Source organism: Callorhinus ursinus, unplaced genomic scaffold (assembly GCF_003265705.2).
Source record: "Callorhinus ursinus isolate GAN/ISIS: 27379988/994484 unplaced genomic scaffold, GSC_fseal_2.0 scaffold1, whole genome shotgun sequence".
NCBI classification, from domain to species: domain Eukaryota; kingdom Metazoa; phylum Chordata; class Mammalia; order Carnivora; family Otariidae; genus Callorhinus; species Callorhinus ursinus.
Window position 1 is genome coordinate 71269553 of NW_027397063.1, and position 14943 is coordinate 71284495.

At 49.3% G+C, this 14943-nt stretch overlaps 1 protein-coding gene across 8 annotated transcripts in view; it reads left to right on the plus strand.

The window, feature by feature from the left end:
* The window catches only part of DGKG (diacylglycerol kinase gamma), a 210083-nt gene that overhangs the window by 89516 nt on the left and 105624 nt on the right, over positions 1–14943 (plus strand). For 7 of the 8 annotated variants that reach the window (XR_012379230.1, XR_012379242.1, XR_012379229.1 and 4 more), the window contains 6 exons: positions 508–567; positions 3185–3264; positions 4407–4481; positions 7047–7132; positions 11323–11412; positions 13497–13657. Coding sequence is in view for 1 of the 8 variants with exons in the window: in XM_073896004.1 (XP_073752105.1) it covers positions 508–567; positions 3185–3264; positions 4407–4481; positions 7047–7132; positions 11323–11412; positions 13497–13657 (552 nt within the window). In the remaining 7 variants the exon portion in view is untranslated. The remainder of the gene's footprint in view (positions 1–507; positions 568–3184; positions 3265–4406; positions 4482–7046; positions 7133–11322; positions 11413–13496; positions 13658–14943) is intronic. The other variant, XR_012379249.1, reaches the window with a different exon arrangement.

Below are 14943 nucleotides of genomic sequence, written 5' to 3' on the forward strand. Positions count from 1 at the left end.
AGGGCATACATGTACATAGAAATTCATCAAGCTGGAGATTGAGATTTGAGCATTTTACCATATTATGCAAGATAAACCTCAATAAAAAATAATAAACACAGAAGAAAACAAACGAAACTAAGAAAAATGACTTACTCAGTATCACATCGTTTAGATAGTGCTGAACAGAGAAGCCAGATCTAAGCCCATGCTTCCCAGAACTCAGGCTTCTAAATCAACAAACTAGATTTCTGGCAGTTTCAGTGTTTCTTCTCCCTAGGTCTGTTCCAATGTCTCCAAGTTAAAGTCAGAGCAAAGAATGACAGAGGCCTGGGGAGTCCTAGAGAAACCCATAGGGGAGCATGTCTTTTTTTGAGGTCCACAGACCATTTTGAAAAACTCCTCCCCACTCTATATTGGTTTTATATTCTCTTTCTTTATATAAACTATTTGTTTTTCTTCTGATTTCTCTTTTTTTTTTTTAACTAGGGCATTTTTTTAAAAATATATTTGTCTTTCTTGTCACAGGACAGGCAAGGTGGGAAGTCTGATGGCGGTGTGTCGGCCAAGGATGAACTTGTACTGCAGGTACCTCAGCAAGCCCCAAGTCCAGTCTCTCGTTCTAAGTGTGTCCAAGGCTGCCCGTGGGGAGGACAGGGTTTGGGTTCTAGAGAAATAGATCTCAACATTTGCTTTCTCATCTGATCAAGTACAGAATTACATCACACAGGAGGGACAATTTATTTCCAGCTTCTGAAATTATCTTTGCCCACCACACTGTTGGCAAATGGTGAAAAGGGAGATTGGCTGATTCCATTGCTGGTCAAATTAACTTTTATCACCTTTTTAGGAACAAGTTATGTAAAACTTACTGAAAATATACAATGGGTTTTCCAAGACTGTCAAGCTGTTTCTAGAATGTGATCTGCCAAAACAAAGTTAATCAGATCCAAAAGTTCTTCTTTAACCTTAAATATATACTTAAGAATGTATACTTAAGAATTTTTTAAAAAGATTTATTTACTTATTTGAGCGAAAGACAGAGACAGAGAGAGCACAAGCAGGGGGAGGGGCAGAGGAAGAGGGAGAGGGACAAACAGACTCTCCACCAAGCAAGGACCCTGATGCAGGACTCCACTTGAGGCCCAGTCCCAGGACCCTGAGATCATGGTCTGAGCCAAAGTCAGACTGAGCCAACTAAGCCACCCAGGTGTCCCTTAGGTCATTTTTTACTTGGGTTCACCAAGTAAGAGTATTAGAAAAGGAAATAGTGGGTCTTAAAATTAGTGTGTCTTGAAAATTAAAACATAAACAGTAATGATGGAGAAACCATAGTAGTATGGGATAGCTCTAGACACTTTGAAAGGCAGAAAGTCAGGTGGAGCAGACACACACACACACACACACACACACACACACACACACAAATATACACAATGAATGTATACCAGTTGTTTACAGCTTGCCTCCATCTGGTTATCCTGCATCTGTTTTGATTGGGAGTGCCCATGCTGTACGGATCGTTAAATATTTTGAATATCATCCCCGGAGATAGGGCGGGAATTTCTGGCAGTCACACCGGGCAGATGAGAAAATTCTTAAAAAATCATAAAGAATGCTGCTGTCCATTTCAAACAACATGTTAGCTCAAATTTTAGCTTGAGATCTGGGAAGGTAGGCATCACACATTGAATACGGAATACAGCTACACCTCCATATCAGTCTGTCCTTCAGCTGGATCCACAAGTGTTTATTAAGTGCCCACTTCCTGATCTGGTGTCATGGGGTGCTTGGGAGGAGGGTTATACGCACACCTGCCCTGCTCCTGAGGCATTTAGAATCCAGTTGACATTTTGAGACATTTACCTAAGAACACATGAAACAAAACCCACATGAATGGACAACAAAAGGAACCCAGAAGATATTCCATGCTTCAAGTGCAGTGGTTTTGGTTGCAGTGATCAAGGAAAGCTTCATAGAGGAAATAGCTCTTGAGTTGGGCCCTGAGAATGAGAAGTTCTTTTTAAGAGGTTGAAAAGAAGGAAGTGGGCTCTTAAGGGCATCAAGGAGGAGAAGAAACCAGTGTGAGCAGGCCCCCAGGGTGGGAAGGCAGGAGACACACTCACTGGAGAGTCAGAGCCAGGCTTGACTGGGACTGCCACTGAGGGCTTTAGCATTTAAGAGGCAACAGGAGATTGGGGCTGTGCTAAAATGCCATGGATGCCACGTTAAGAGACTTGGATTTTATCCTCTGGGCAATGAGGTGTCATTAAAGGTTTCTGAGCAGAAGTGGCATGACTGATGTCCCAGGAAGGAACTGCATACAGGCCTTACCTGAGGTGGGAAAGGCCTGAGCAGTGTGGGTACCATGGCGACTGCCAGAGATTAAGGGACATTCAAGGAAATAATTGGCAGGATGGGGTCTTCCCTAGATGACTAGCCAACTGATAATAGTATGTTTAAGAGAAGCAGTGAGCCGGGAGAGAGGACTGGTTTTGTGGGGGCAGAAGATAGGTCAGGTTCGGGCATGTGAGTTTGCAGTGACGGTGAGATGTCTGGTTAAAAGTATCCATTGGACAGTGAGAAATATGGAACCAGGGCTCAAGAGAAAAACTAGGGCTGGAAATGTGGATTTGGAAGATGCTGGTGGAAGTGATGGTTAACTTCACGAGTGTTATTTGGTTGATGTGTATGACCAGAAGACCATAACTTCTAAAATTATATTCAGTTGTATCCCTCACAAAGTATAATCTTGTGCTTCTAGGGGATGCCTGGCTGGCTCAGTGGGTGGAGCGTGTGACTCTTGATCTCAGGGGTTGTGAGTTCAAGCCGCGCACTGGGCATCGAGCTTACTTAAAAAAATAAATTAAAAAATATATCTATAATCTTGTGCTTATAGCCACAATATCACACCATTGTTGAATGATTTAAAGCTATGGTGCCATTGCTGCATCTCTGATCCCAGCCTCAGACTCCTGTCAACATTAACACTGCTTAGGAGCACTCAAGTCAAAGACACTTTGCTGCTTAACCCCTGAGAAAATTCAGCCAGTGGACAAAGACCTACCTCCCAGCCCCCTCTCCTCCATGCCGGGAACTGCTTCCCGTCCACCTTTTCTGGAAGCCATCTTAGCGTCAACTCTCATCTCATTCATTCTCTTGGCTGATGAAACAGAGCTAATTTCTTTTTCTTTTACCTTTGAAGTACAAGATCATCCCTACCCCGGGTACCCACCCCCTGCTGGTCTTGGTGAACCCCAAGAGTGGAGGGAGACAAGGAGAAAGGTATGTTCTATTCTTTTTCAAAATGGAGAGGCTGAGACAAGTTCACTCGAGTTTTTTCTTCCCCCTCAACAGGGCAGACTGCAGAGACGGGCAGACCTGGGTTCCCATCCCAGCCCTACCCTCGACCACTTTATGACCTGGATCAACCAACTGCCTAACATCCCTGTGCTCTGGTTTCCTCCACTCCTCTCATAGCTCCGTTGTGAGGATTAAAGTAGACACATGCTTAGCCTCGAGCCCATCACGTGAACCATTATCATGGCTCCCAAGGTCGGACCAGGTTCTGAGACGCCTGTTTCCTTCCCAGCCTCGCAGGTCCTTTCTTGATTTAAGAGGAGTGGCAGCACTCACCTGATTGGGACCTCATGGGCTGTCCAACTCCTAAGAAATGAGTTCCTTCCTTCCTCAGTGAAGGAAATGCCCAGTCTCCTGGAAGCACTAAGGGAATGGGAGGAGAGAGGGAAAATGGGTGAACCAGCTCTGCCTCCCCACCCTGTTCAGCTCAGGGTAATGGACAGATGATGCAGTGATCTGGAATCCAGGTTTACAAAACTAGTAAGTGGGGTTAAAGTGAGAACTATGAGAATCCCTGCCCCCTAGTCCAGGGGGCAGGCCACCCCTCCTGAACTGACCTGATTAGTCTCAAGCTGGAGCCTTGACACCAAGCCTAGAAGTGGTCACTGCCCCTGGCTTCCCCTCCCCAGCCCCACCCCCTGCATTGCCTCCTGATCCCAGAATTTTGGGGGACTTTCCATAGAGCATTGCTTGTTACCTTTGTGTAGTCCACAAAGAGCAGAATTGTACTACCTAGAACATATGGAGCGTTTGGGAGGAGGACAAAGCTTTAGGAGAATAGAAGTTTTATTCATCCGCAAAGGAGGAGAGTCCTGGGGTTGAATGCTACAGTCTTAGATGGTGGGGAGGCCCTGAGCCAGGGCATGAGGGTGTGAATGAAGCCAACTGGACCTGAGACTTCAGGGTCTGCAGGGCCTTGTGCAGTCTTCTCTCCTCTTGGGTTTAAATGGACCCAGATTCCCGCCACCAGTGGGCTCCAGAGGTGTTTGCCCTACTGTGACTTCTCACGATGACATTCTCCCTCTCTGTCTCTCTTTCTCTCCCTCTTTCTTTTTTTTTTTCCATAGAATTCTTCGGAAATTCCACTATCTGCTCAACCCCAAACAAGTTTTCAACCTGGACAATGGGGGGCCTACTCCAGGGTATGGAGAAACGATCGTTACTTATCTCTCCTCCTCCCCCTTTCATCTGAAGAAGATACCTTTCTTTGATCACCCTCCTTGTCTCTTTCATCTATGGACTTATCCTTCCTGCCCTTTTAATCTTTTTTTGTCTTCATTTCCTCACCTCTACACTTACTTGCTCCTGGAGTTGCTCAGGAACACTCCTTGTGGCTAGCTCTGGGAAGAAGCCTCATGTGTGCCTCACCGGGGAAAAAGTTGGTGTTTTTGTAAAAGAGAAAAAGCACACATGCCATTCGTTGGATTCACAGGAAGAGCGGGCTGGTAAATTATGTGAGCCTGTTAGCCGGTGTCTTCATACTGAGTCATCAGGGAGGAGGAAAGAGTTTTCCTAGCTCAGTCAGCAGTTTGTAAATCTATACAGCTGACTCGGAGTTCTGTTGCGCGTGCTGTTGGGGAGCATTTTAGGATCGAGGCAATTGGTTATTCAATGAAATCACTTTCCCCCCTCCCCCAGGATTATCCAATTTAGAGGTTGTTGAGCTGCCCCTGGCCCTTCTCCCTGCCGGGTGCCTATTGGCTGTTTCACTGCCCATTAGAGCGGGAGAGTAAGGAGACAGGCAGGCCCTCTTTGGTCGGACTGCCCATCTGGTGGGAGGGGCTGGGCCCACTGGGAGCGCTAATGTGATGGCTGCAGGTCCCTGTAATCAGAGGCCGCTTCAGCATCGGGGCTGGAAGGCACCCAGACTGGGCTTCTTACCAGACCGAGCTGGTGCGCTAGGGACATCTGCTGGCCAGCCCGAGCCTGTGGGTCTCCAGGCCAGCTTTTCAGATCTGTGCACCCTGGGCTGGGCTTCCCGGCACCCAGCTGCTTTGCCCAGCCTCCTAACCTGCGTCTCTAGGCTCAGTTCAGCAAGACCCTCAGCGGGTGGGGGCGGAGGACAGGGCTGCAGGAGGGACTATAAAAAGGCACCATGTGCCAGTCTTCCATGTGCCAGTCTTCCAACGGCTTCCAAAGCCGTTATTTCTATGGCTGTGATGGTGCAAGACCCAGTTAAAAGGAGAAAGAAATGTGAGTGCAAGTCCAGCACCTCTGCCATGACTTACATGTAAAACTGATTTCTAAACAGAGCCCACCAGTGCTGCTGTGGGTGTCATCACTGTCACTGTCACCGTGATCGTAACTGCTGCCCCATCATGACCTGTGACTGAAAGGCAGCCTGCAAGTACCTTCACCAGCCCCCTCTCTTTCGGGGCATTGTGATGCCTGAATACAGTACTCTGGCTTAACCTCATTCATCCTAAGTTGTTTCTGTCTCACATGACAAGCCTGGGGGATATTCCAGGACTGCTGTGCCCTGAGGATCTTTGCTGTGTCTGTCTAGCCGAAATGAAAGGGGCCTCTATTCAGAATTCACTTCCTAGAGGAGAGCAGAGTTGTGCAAGAGTCGGGGAGGGGAGGAAATGTTGCTTTGCCCACATACGCATCAGTGACTCAGAAAGCCCCAGGGGTCTTCTCGGACCACCAGGCTGGACAGCAGGGAACCCCTGAGCTTCAGCTTCCCGTGGATGTTGGCAGGTCACACCTGTTCTGAAGCAGAGATTTTTTGTCCCTTTTTGTGCCAGAAACCCATTTGGCAGCTTGATGAAGCCAATGGACCTCTTCTCAGAATTTTTCTTAATGTGTAAAATGAAATCTATAGGATCACCAGGGAAACGAATTATATTGAAAAGACAGTTATCAAAATATTAAAAACAAAAATACTGGGATATGGGAATATACGTGATTTACTAACACATTTTTGATATGATCCAGAGGCAGGTCTAGTAACTACTGTTAATTAAAAACAGTGATGAGCATAAGTGATAGCATGGGGCAGCTACCACAACTGTAATAGAACATAAAAATACCTGAATTTGACTTCTAACAAAGTCATAGGTATTGTTCACGCCTGTGATTTGTTGCCAGCTTCCATAATTGGAGAGGCTAAATCTCAGAGCTTAGGGAAGATAAGAAAGTAATTTTCTCCTCCCAGGTTCATGGCCCTCTGGATTCTATCTACAGATCCCTTAGAGATTTGTGGGCCCCTGGTTAAGAGCCCTGCTCTAAAGGGGGAAGGCCCCAGAGGGGAGATGGTGCTCCCTCCGCTTGGGTCTGGACCCACAGGACAGTGGGATGAAGATCCAGCTAGTTCACTGCATCTTACTTAAAGGAGAGCTTGGGAGGACAGAGGAAGCAGGAGAGCCAGAGAAGAGTCAGTATGCTGGGGGTTGGTTGTATCGGTGCCCAAAGAAGCAAACTATGGCCTCCTCTGCACAAATCGTAGCGAATTTCTAGAAAACCATTTTCTGTTTGTGTTGAATGTTGAGTTGGATTCTCCTTCTACAAGCACGGCCCCCAGGATTCTTCCCTATACTTCAGTGGCACTGAAGTTCTGGTTTCAGAACACTAAGTGACCCTTTCAACCCCAAAAGGAGTCAGGGCTGTAGCATACTCCCAGGGAATAGGGGAGACTCTGACTCAAGCAGTGTCAAATGTCAGCCACAGCCTAGTAAATAAGACCATTTTGGCCTTTTACTTCCCAGACTGAACTTTTTCCGTGATACTCCAGACTTCCGTGTTCTAGCCTGCGGAGGAGATGGGACAGTTGGCTGGATTTTGGATTGCATTGGTAAGAATGGGCTGGGAGGGGCTTTAGAGTTTATTTATAATAAGTATATTGAAAGTCAGAGGAAGGCAATCAACAGGAAAGGGAAATGGAGCCATGTCTTGTTCATCCTTAGTTCCACTCTTGGAGCATTGCTTAACTACCTAGCTACTTTGGGAGGAAAAGAGAAATGGAAGGATTCCCACAGGTACAGGTGTAACTGTTTAGTTTCAAGCCTTGCCTCATGGGCAGCTGTCACGGCCAGGGTTTGGGCAGGGGCGGCACAGACCAGTCTGGGGAGCTGTGAGGGAGAGAGGGCAGGACTAGGAGTCCAGCCAGACCTGGGGTGGTGCGTAAAGGCCGGAGAATTAGGCATAGGTGTGTACATAGCCTGGGGCGAATCACCTTGCGATGAGCACCTGAGCCTGAGTCCAGAAAGCACACCTAGAAAGTGCAGATCAGTACAAGCAAAGGAAGGTCACACTGTTCTGTGTCCAGTATGCTTAGATCAGAAGGGAAGTAGGGAGAGCCCAGGCTGGGAATCAGGAGGCCTGGGTTTCAGTCCAGCTCTGCCTGGATCTGCAGGTCCTTGGACATCTCATCCCCCATAAATGATGGAGACTAACTCTGGAATTGTGTGTCATTCCTCCCATAAATACTGCATGCACACCTCCATGTGCGAGCTCTCCTCCAGGCCCTGGAGATGCAACAGTGAACAAATGCATAGAAATCCCGCCCTCCTGGAGCTTCCTTTCTAGGGGGAGGAGACAGGCAATCAACCAAAAAACAAGGGAAACATACAGCAATGTTGGAAGGTGATAAAAATACAGCAGGGAAGGGGCAAGGTAGGCAGGGTCAGGGGTGGTCTAAGTCTAAGACCCAAGTGTTTAGGGAAGACCTCACAGAGCAGATGACTTTTGCATGGAGACCTGGAGGAGAGGTGCGCCGTGAGGATACTTGAGGAAAGAGCAGTTCCGGCAGAAGGAACCGCAAATACAAAGGCCCTGAGGTAGGAGCAGGCCAGGCTGCTGAAGGCAGCAGGAGGGCTGCAGAGTGTGCTCGGAGCAGGGTGCATGAGGGGAGAGGGACAGACAATGAAGCAGAGATAGCACAGAGTCAGGTCACTAGGATATGTGGGACAGTAGACAGAACATGGCTTTCATACAGGAAAGGTCCCAAGACGCTGCATGGTTTGGAGCAGAGGAAGGACCTGACAGATCATGAGAAAAGGGCAGCAGCAGGGAGACTGGTCAGGACGCTCCTGCAGTAATCCGAGTAACAGGTGACCAAGGCTTGGACAACAGGAGACACAGAGGAGGTGGTGAGGAGGTGTCAGCTTCTGGATATTGTTTGAAGGTGGAGGCAACAGGATGCGAGGAAGATAGGCCTCAGGGATGGGCATGGGCAGACCCTGACCAGGGCAGGGAAGGCTGCGCCTGTGGGGGGTCATAAGCAGCCTCCCAGAAGGGGTGGAACCACACCCAGCACACCTGCCACCTTCTGCTCCTCACAGGCACTCCGGTTTCCATGGACACAGCCCTGCCAAGCAGCCACCCACGCTCTCCTCTCACCTCCAGCTCGGGAGTTGTTTGTGGGAGGGGGGGAGGCATCCTCTGGGAGCCCAGGGAGGAAAAGCTGATCAGCAGAGGCTGGGTGGCTGCAGGCCTGGGAGCTGCTTGCATGCTTCCCTCTCCATCACGAAGGAGGATGTCGGCTTTGGTGGTTTTATAAAATTCATCTGCAGAGAACACGGGGGGAAGGAGATGCCCAAAATTGAAAGAATAAAGGTCATATGACAGGTTGGTGGCCTGACGAGAGAAAACAGTGGTGAAAGGAATAACTGCATAATGTTCATTCGCTCATTCAAGAATATTAAAGCACTTATTCGGTGCCTTCTGCCACCCCATTTTGGTCCCCCCCACTGATCTGTTTATGCTCTACAACCAGAGTGGTCTTTCCTAAATGTCAGTTTTGGTTTGTGATGTACGTAAAACACATCAGTGGCTTCCCATTATTCTTAGGATAAAGAAAAAAGCTTTTTAAATGACCTACAAGGTCCTGGTGCTCTAGTAGCTGCCCACCCTTCCAGCCCTACTTTGTACCTCCATTCCTCTCCCTCTAAACTCCAGCTACCCAGTCCCTCTTTCAGACCCTTGAATATACCAGTCTCCCTTCTACCACAGGGCCTTTGCCCAAGTGCTTCCTCCAGTCTGGTATGCTCCCTGGCCATTCCTTGGTCAACTTCTACTTCAGCTCTCAGCCCCAAAGTGCGGCTTCCTCAGAGGAGCCTTCCCTGACACCCAGCCTCAGTCACCTTATTATATGATCACACTTCTTCCCTTTCCAGTATGAATTTGAAATTATGCATCATTTGTATGAAGACTTTATTAATACCTGTCTCTCCCTCTCGATTGTAAGCACCATGAGAGCCTGTGTCATGGCACTTTGACCCACTGTTAGAGCCACAGTACCTAACACAGCACCTGACACATAGTAGGCCCTCAGTAAATGTGTGCAGAGATACTGTGATGAATGAGACATATTTCCCCCAGGGAGGTTACAGTGCATACAGAGAACAGACGAGTAGTCGATTACAAGAAACACTGGAGAGGCACCTGGCCTAGACTAGGGCAACCAGGGAGGGCCTCCCAGAGGCAGCTTCTAAACAAACAAAGAGCTTATGACTTCAAGGCACTGAAAATACTTCAGCATGGTTGACCCATCGAGCAGGAGGAGGCTAGAGCAGAGGACAGAGCCTGGTGCCGTGCTGGAGATGGTGGGCACCATGACAGAGGGAAAGGGACCACCTGCCCTGGAGGGGTGAAGAGCCACTAGGGGAAACAGCCTGGGGAAGTAAAGAGGAGGCAGTGGCTTCAGTACCGGGGCGGGGGGGGCTGGTGAGGAATCATGTACCTGAGCTCAGGCATCGCCATAGAAATAGCGAGAAGAGACTGCTGAGAGATCTGTTACGGAAACAGCGCATGGAAACCGCTGTGTGAATGGATGTCGGGTGAGGGACAGGGACAAACCGAGGATGACATCCAGGCTTCTAGCCTCAACAACAGGAAGATGGTTGACCTGTTGAGATGGAGCCCACGGAAGGAGCAGACATAAGGCAAAGGGAGCAGCAGGCACAAGGGCAGGGAAGCAGAAATGCAGACCACGTGTTCAGGAACAATGACAGAGCCCATCGCTTTGCTCTGTCCCCCGCCACTTGTGGCACGAGCCAGACAACCTGGGGCACCTGTGAACTCCCCCTTTTGCGGGGGCAGCCCTAGCATTCGCCCCACTTGCTGATTCCCGGCCCCTTGCGCACTCCTCAGTCAACCTCACCCACATCCCGGCACCGCGCCTGTTGCAGCTTATGTCAGTGGCGCCCCCTGGGCCCCAGTGGGTGCGTAAACGCGTCCCACCTTCCTCAGTGCCGCCAATATGTTGCTGCTGTGGGTCTGCAGCCCCGTGAAACCACGCATGTTCTGCTGTGCTTTCTCCAGCGGTTCAGTCTGATGCTTCCTCACAAGCCGCGTGGCAGAGCACCTTGGGAACTGTGGATTTGCGAGTCTGGGAGGTGGGGGAAGTGGCGAACTTGTACCTGTGTGCCAAATAACACCTTGAGGTTTTCTTTGTTAGATACAGTATTATTTTTAAGCTTTTAACCTGAATGACATTAGATGAGACAGCGCCAGTTTCCCAAATGCCCCATGATTCCCTGATTTCTCAGACCCTGTGCACCTGCCTAGCCCCTGAAGCAAGGAGGAGCTTGGACTTAGGACCACAGAGATCTGGGTTTGGATCATGACTCCAGACTTACTTTCCCCCTCTGAACCTCACTTCCATCATCTATGAGGAGAATAATAGTACCCCGCAGAGTTGCTGTGAGGGACAGATGGAGAAGGTGTTAATTACGATTACAAACTAATGTTTTCGAGGTGTACACTGTCACCTCAAAGGAAAGAATTTGGATGAAATGAGGCTAAGCAGGTGCAAGTTACAGAGAGACCGAGTTAGCTCAGTATGAAAGAATCCTTTGTAACGGTTCACACACTGCAGAAGGAAGAGACAGCTTTAGGAAGTAGTGTGCTCTCCATTATGGGAGCTCTGCAAACAAAGATGCTATGGAGGGCTTTTAAGCATCAGATCAGGGATAATTAAATAACCCACAGGTTCCGTAATCTGGTGGCGTATGGTTTTCTCTTCTTCTGCATGGATTGCAGATAAGGCCAACTTCGCAAAGCATCCACCGGTGGCTGTCCTGCCTCTTGGAACAGGAAATGACCTGGCCCGCTGTCTCCGCTGGGGAGGAGGTGAGTCTGCCTGCCAGTGGCACGTCCCCGGGGACAAGCACTCCAATCTCCAGGGATGCTCTGCAGGGCTAGGCTGAACTTCCCTTCTAAGGATTCCATTCCACAGAGTCCTACCTACTGTATGACCATTCCTCTGCCCTCCAAGTTTTGCTGAGACCTCTGTTCACCCCTCAGTCTATTTACTGTGATCCTGAAACTTTCAGCCTAGAGCCTGCCCACCCCAGCAGAACATAGTCAGCTTTAGGGTAGGCTCCTCTATGTCCCCCACAATGTTCACTCTAGTAAGGGCTCACTCAGGTGTTTCCTGAATAAAATTCCCTCCTCTCCAAATTACTGCTCTTCTCCTGAATTAGGACTCAGAATGCAAACTGAAAAGCTATGTTGCCAGCTACTCAGGGCATCCAGATCATCATAGGCCCCCATGGTCATTGGCCCTCATTTTGCAATCCGCCTGTGGGGGATCTCAAAGTGGTGACCAGCTCACGGGACAAGGGGCAGGAGCTGAGGAGAACTCTGCAAACTGCAGCCACCCCCATGGGGCTGGGAATGCTCCAGAGCGCAGAGGAGGTCAGGACAGCACATGGAAGGGGCAGAGCAGTCTGGCAGGCAGAACTGGGATGGGCTTCCAGATGGCTGATCGATTCGGCGAGGATTCAAGACCAGCTCAGGCAGTGGTCAGTGTTCAGAGCTGGGTGCATGCCTGGTGGCAGGAGCACAGGAAGCAGAAGCCAGCCCCAGAAGGAAGTTGGCAGGAACAGATGTCCTCAGCCCCACCCTGAGGCTAGGGAAGAGCCCTCTGTTCAAGAGGAACAAGCAGAATGTGGTCCCATGCTGTGTGCATCCAGGCAGCCTAGCTAGGCGCAGATTTCACGCAGGAAGCCCAGCCCTATGCTCCCAGAGAGCCTCCAGGCCCTCAGCTACCTAGTTGCCACCATTGCTATCTTGTGAGGCGTCCCTAAGGAGCTGACCAAACTAACAACTTGAAAATACTTTTCAGGGTTGTGCTAAAGGTAAGCAGGAACGTGGGAGTGTTATCTGAAAGAAAAGACTGTCTCTCCAGCTAACCTCTCATGACTTACAATTCATTTTCTATACTGCTTTTCTATTGCTGCATAACAAATGATCACAAATGTAGAGGCTTAAAACGTCTCACAGTCCTGTCGGTCAGGAGGCCTGGAACAGCATGACTCGGTTCTCTGCTCTGGGCCTCACAGCCTGAAATGAGGGTGTTGGACAGACTGTGCTCTTCTCTAGAGTCTCCGGAGGGAGAATCTACTTCAAAGCTCATTCACGTTGTTGGCAGAAGTGAGTCCTTTGTGGTTATAGGACTGACGTCCCTGTTTCCTTGCTGGTTATCAGCTGGGACCACTATTAAGTCCTTGAGGCTTCCTTTTTCCTTGACAAATGGATCCCTCCATCTTCAAAGCCAGCCACGGAGAATCTCCCGCACCTGAAATCCCTCTCAATGAGAGCTTTGAATCAGTTTCTTAAGGAAAAGCCCAGTCCTTTCTAAGGACTCAGCCAATTAGGTCACATCCACTCAGATAATCTCCCTTGCTTAAAGTCAACTGTGCCATATCGTATAGCTAATCATGACGAGGACTGTCCTGTCTTATTTGTAAGTCCTAGGAATTGCAGGGTATATACTACTGGGGGGGTGGGGCAGGGATAGGGGAGACCATCCTAAAATTCTGCCTACCACACTGTCCATCTCCGACATGACCAGTCCTGGAACAGATCCTTTGTTCTCCCGTGCGCAGCTTCCCAGCTCCCCAGCCCACCAGTTCTCTAGGGCTTGCTGTGGCTACATAGGCCTGCCCACCTTTGGCCAGCCCCACCCCTTTGCCTTCCAAATCTCCCCAGCTGTTTTGCCTTCCAAATCTCCGCAGCTTCTTTCTGATTACACCCTGTTGTCCTCTCCTTCTCCATGGCTCAGGGAACCTAAGTGTCTCTGGCCCCCAGACACACTGGGGAGTCTCCTGGTCACAGATGCCCACAGAGTTCCCTGCCCTGATAGCTGCCTGTACATCAGCAACAACTTAGCCTTTCTGCCCTGGGATCAAATGTAATGCCATGCTCCACAGGTTATGAAGGGGGCAGCTTGACAAAAATCCTGAAGGACATCGAGCAGAGCCCCTTGGTGATGCTAGACCGCTGGCATCTGGAAGTTATCCCCAGAGAGGAGGTGGAGAATGGGGACCAGGTCCCGTACAACATCATGAACAACTATTTCTCCATTGGTGTGGTGAGTTGGTCAAGGGTTGCCTTTCAGCATGGAAGAGAAACGTCTGGGTGGGCAGAAAGGTTCTGGTCCCCCATCATCCCTCTCTGAGTCCCTACTCTTCATCTCTCCCAGCTACCTCAGTCTTGACTTGGGTCCAAGCATCCTTGCGTGTGGCCTGGGTATGGCCACCCTGAATGTACCAAACTCCCACCCTAGATTATGGAGGAAATTACTTCCCCTATAATTGTAACTAACACAAGAAAATAAGAACTTTTTTTAAAAAACAGATTTACCCTTCGGATAATTTGAAACAGGTTAAAAGAAGTAACACCAAGAAATAACCAAGAGGTGGAGTCAGGAGAAGACTCTCATGTGAGCTTCTAGCGTTGAGAATTCTGATCCTCCAAGGAGAACCATGTGGTCCCAAGTTGGCTTAGCTAACTTAGCTGTCCAAGTTCCTTCTCTCCTGTTCTCTCCCCTCATCTCAACTGTATTCCCTATAGTCCAGGTGCTCATAAATCTCTGGGGGCGTCTCCTCCCAGCTGACCCCTCCCTCAGGTGAGCTCCATGCTCCTCCTTAGTGCTTCCACAGCCTTCTGTGTTCACCCTGTTAGTGTACCCTCTGCATTCGAGTGAAGGGATTGGTTTACTGTGCTCATTTCACACACTCCCATTGCACACACATGCGCACACACACACACCCAACACATACCTCTAACACATACCCCCTACACACACACACAGACACACACACACACACACACACAGAGCACAAGAACAGCACCACATTCCTCTTTCTTCCTCCAGCGCCCAGCACATCTAGCACAACTCAGTTAGTTTTACTGAACTCAGCTTCTGGTCCAATGAGGACGGAGGTGGACCCTGCTTTCCAAACTGTTGAGGATGGAATCAGGGAGAAAAGAGATCCATCCATTGAACAGTTAGAGCTGGGGTTCTACAACAAAGATACTAGCATTTATTGAGCACCTACTGTGTGCTCTCCACTATGCTATGCCTTATGTATCACAGTCCTCATCGCAGTCTTGCAGGTATCGCTGTCCCCACAGGCCCCATTTTGCAGATGGGGCCTGGGGTCTGTCACTAGTCAAGTGAGGTCCCTCACTAGTCAAGTGAGGGCCAGGAACTGACACAGGCACGCTGTGCCTTACAGGCTTTCCTGTTACCCTGTCTTTGGAATTAATGCCGCCCAGTTTCAGATGCATAGGAATCTCTCTAAACCAACCATCCATGCCCAGATTGTGGGGTAGCTGCTCTTGTCAACCATCCTCACCTGTGCCTCTTTTGAG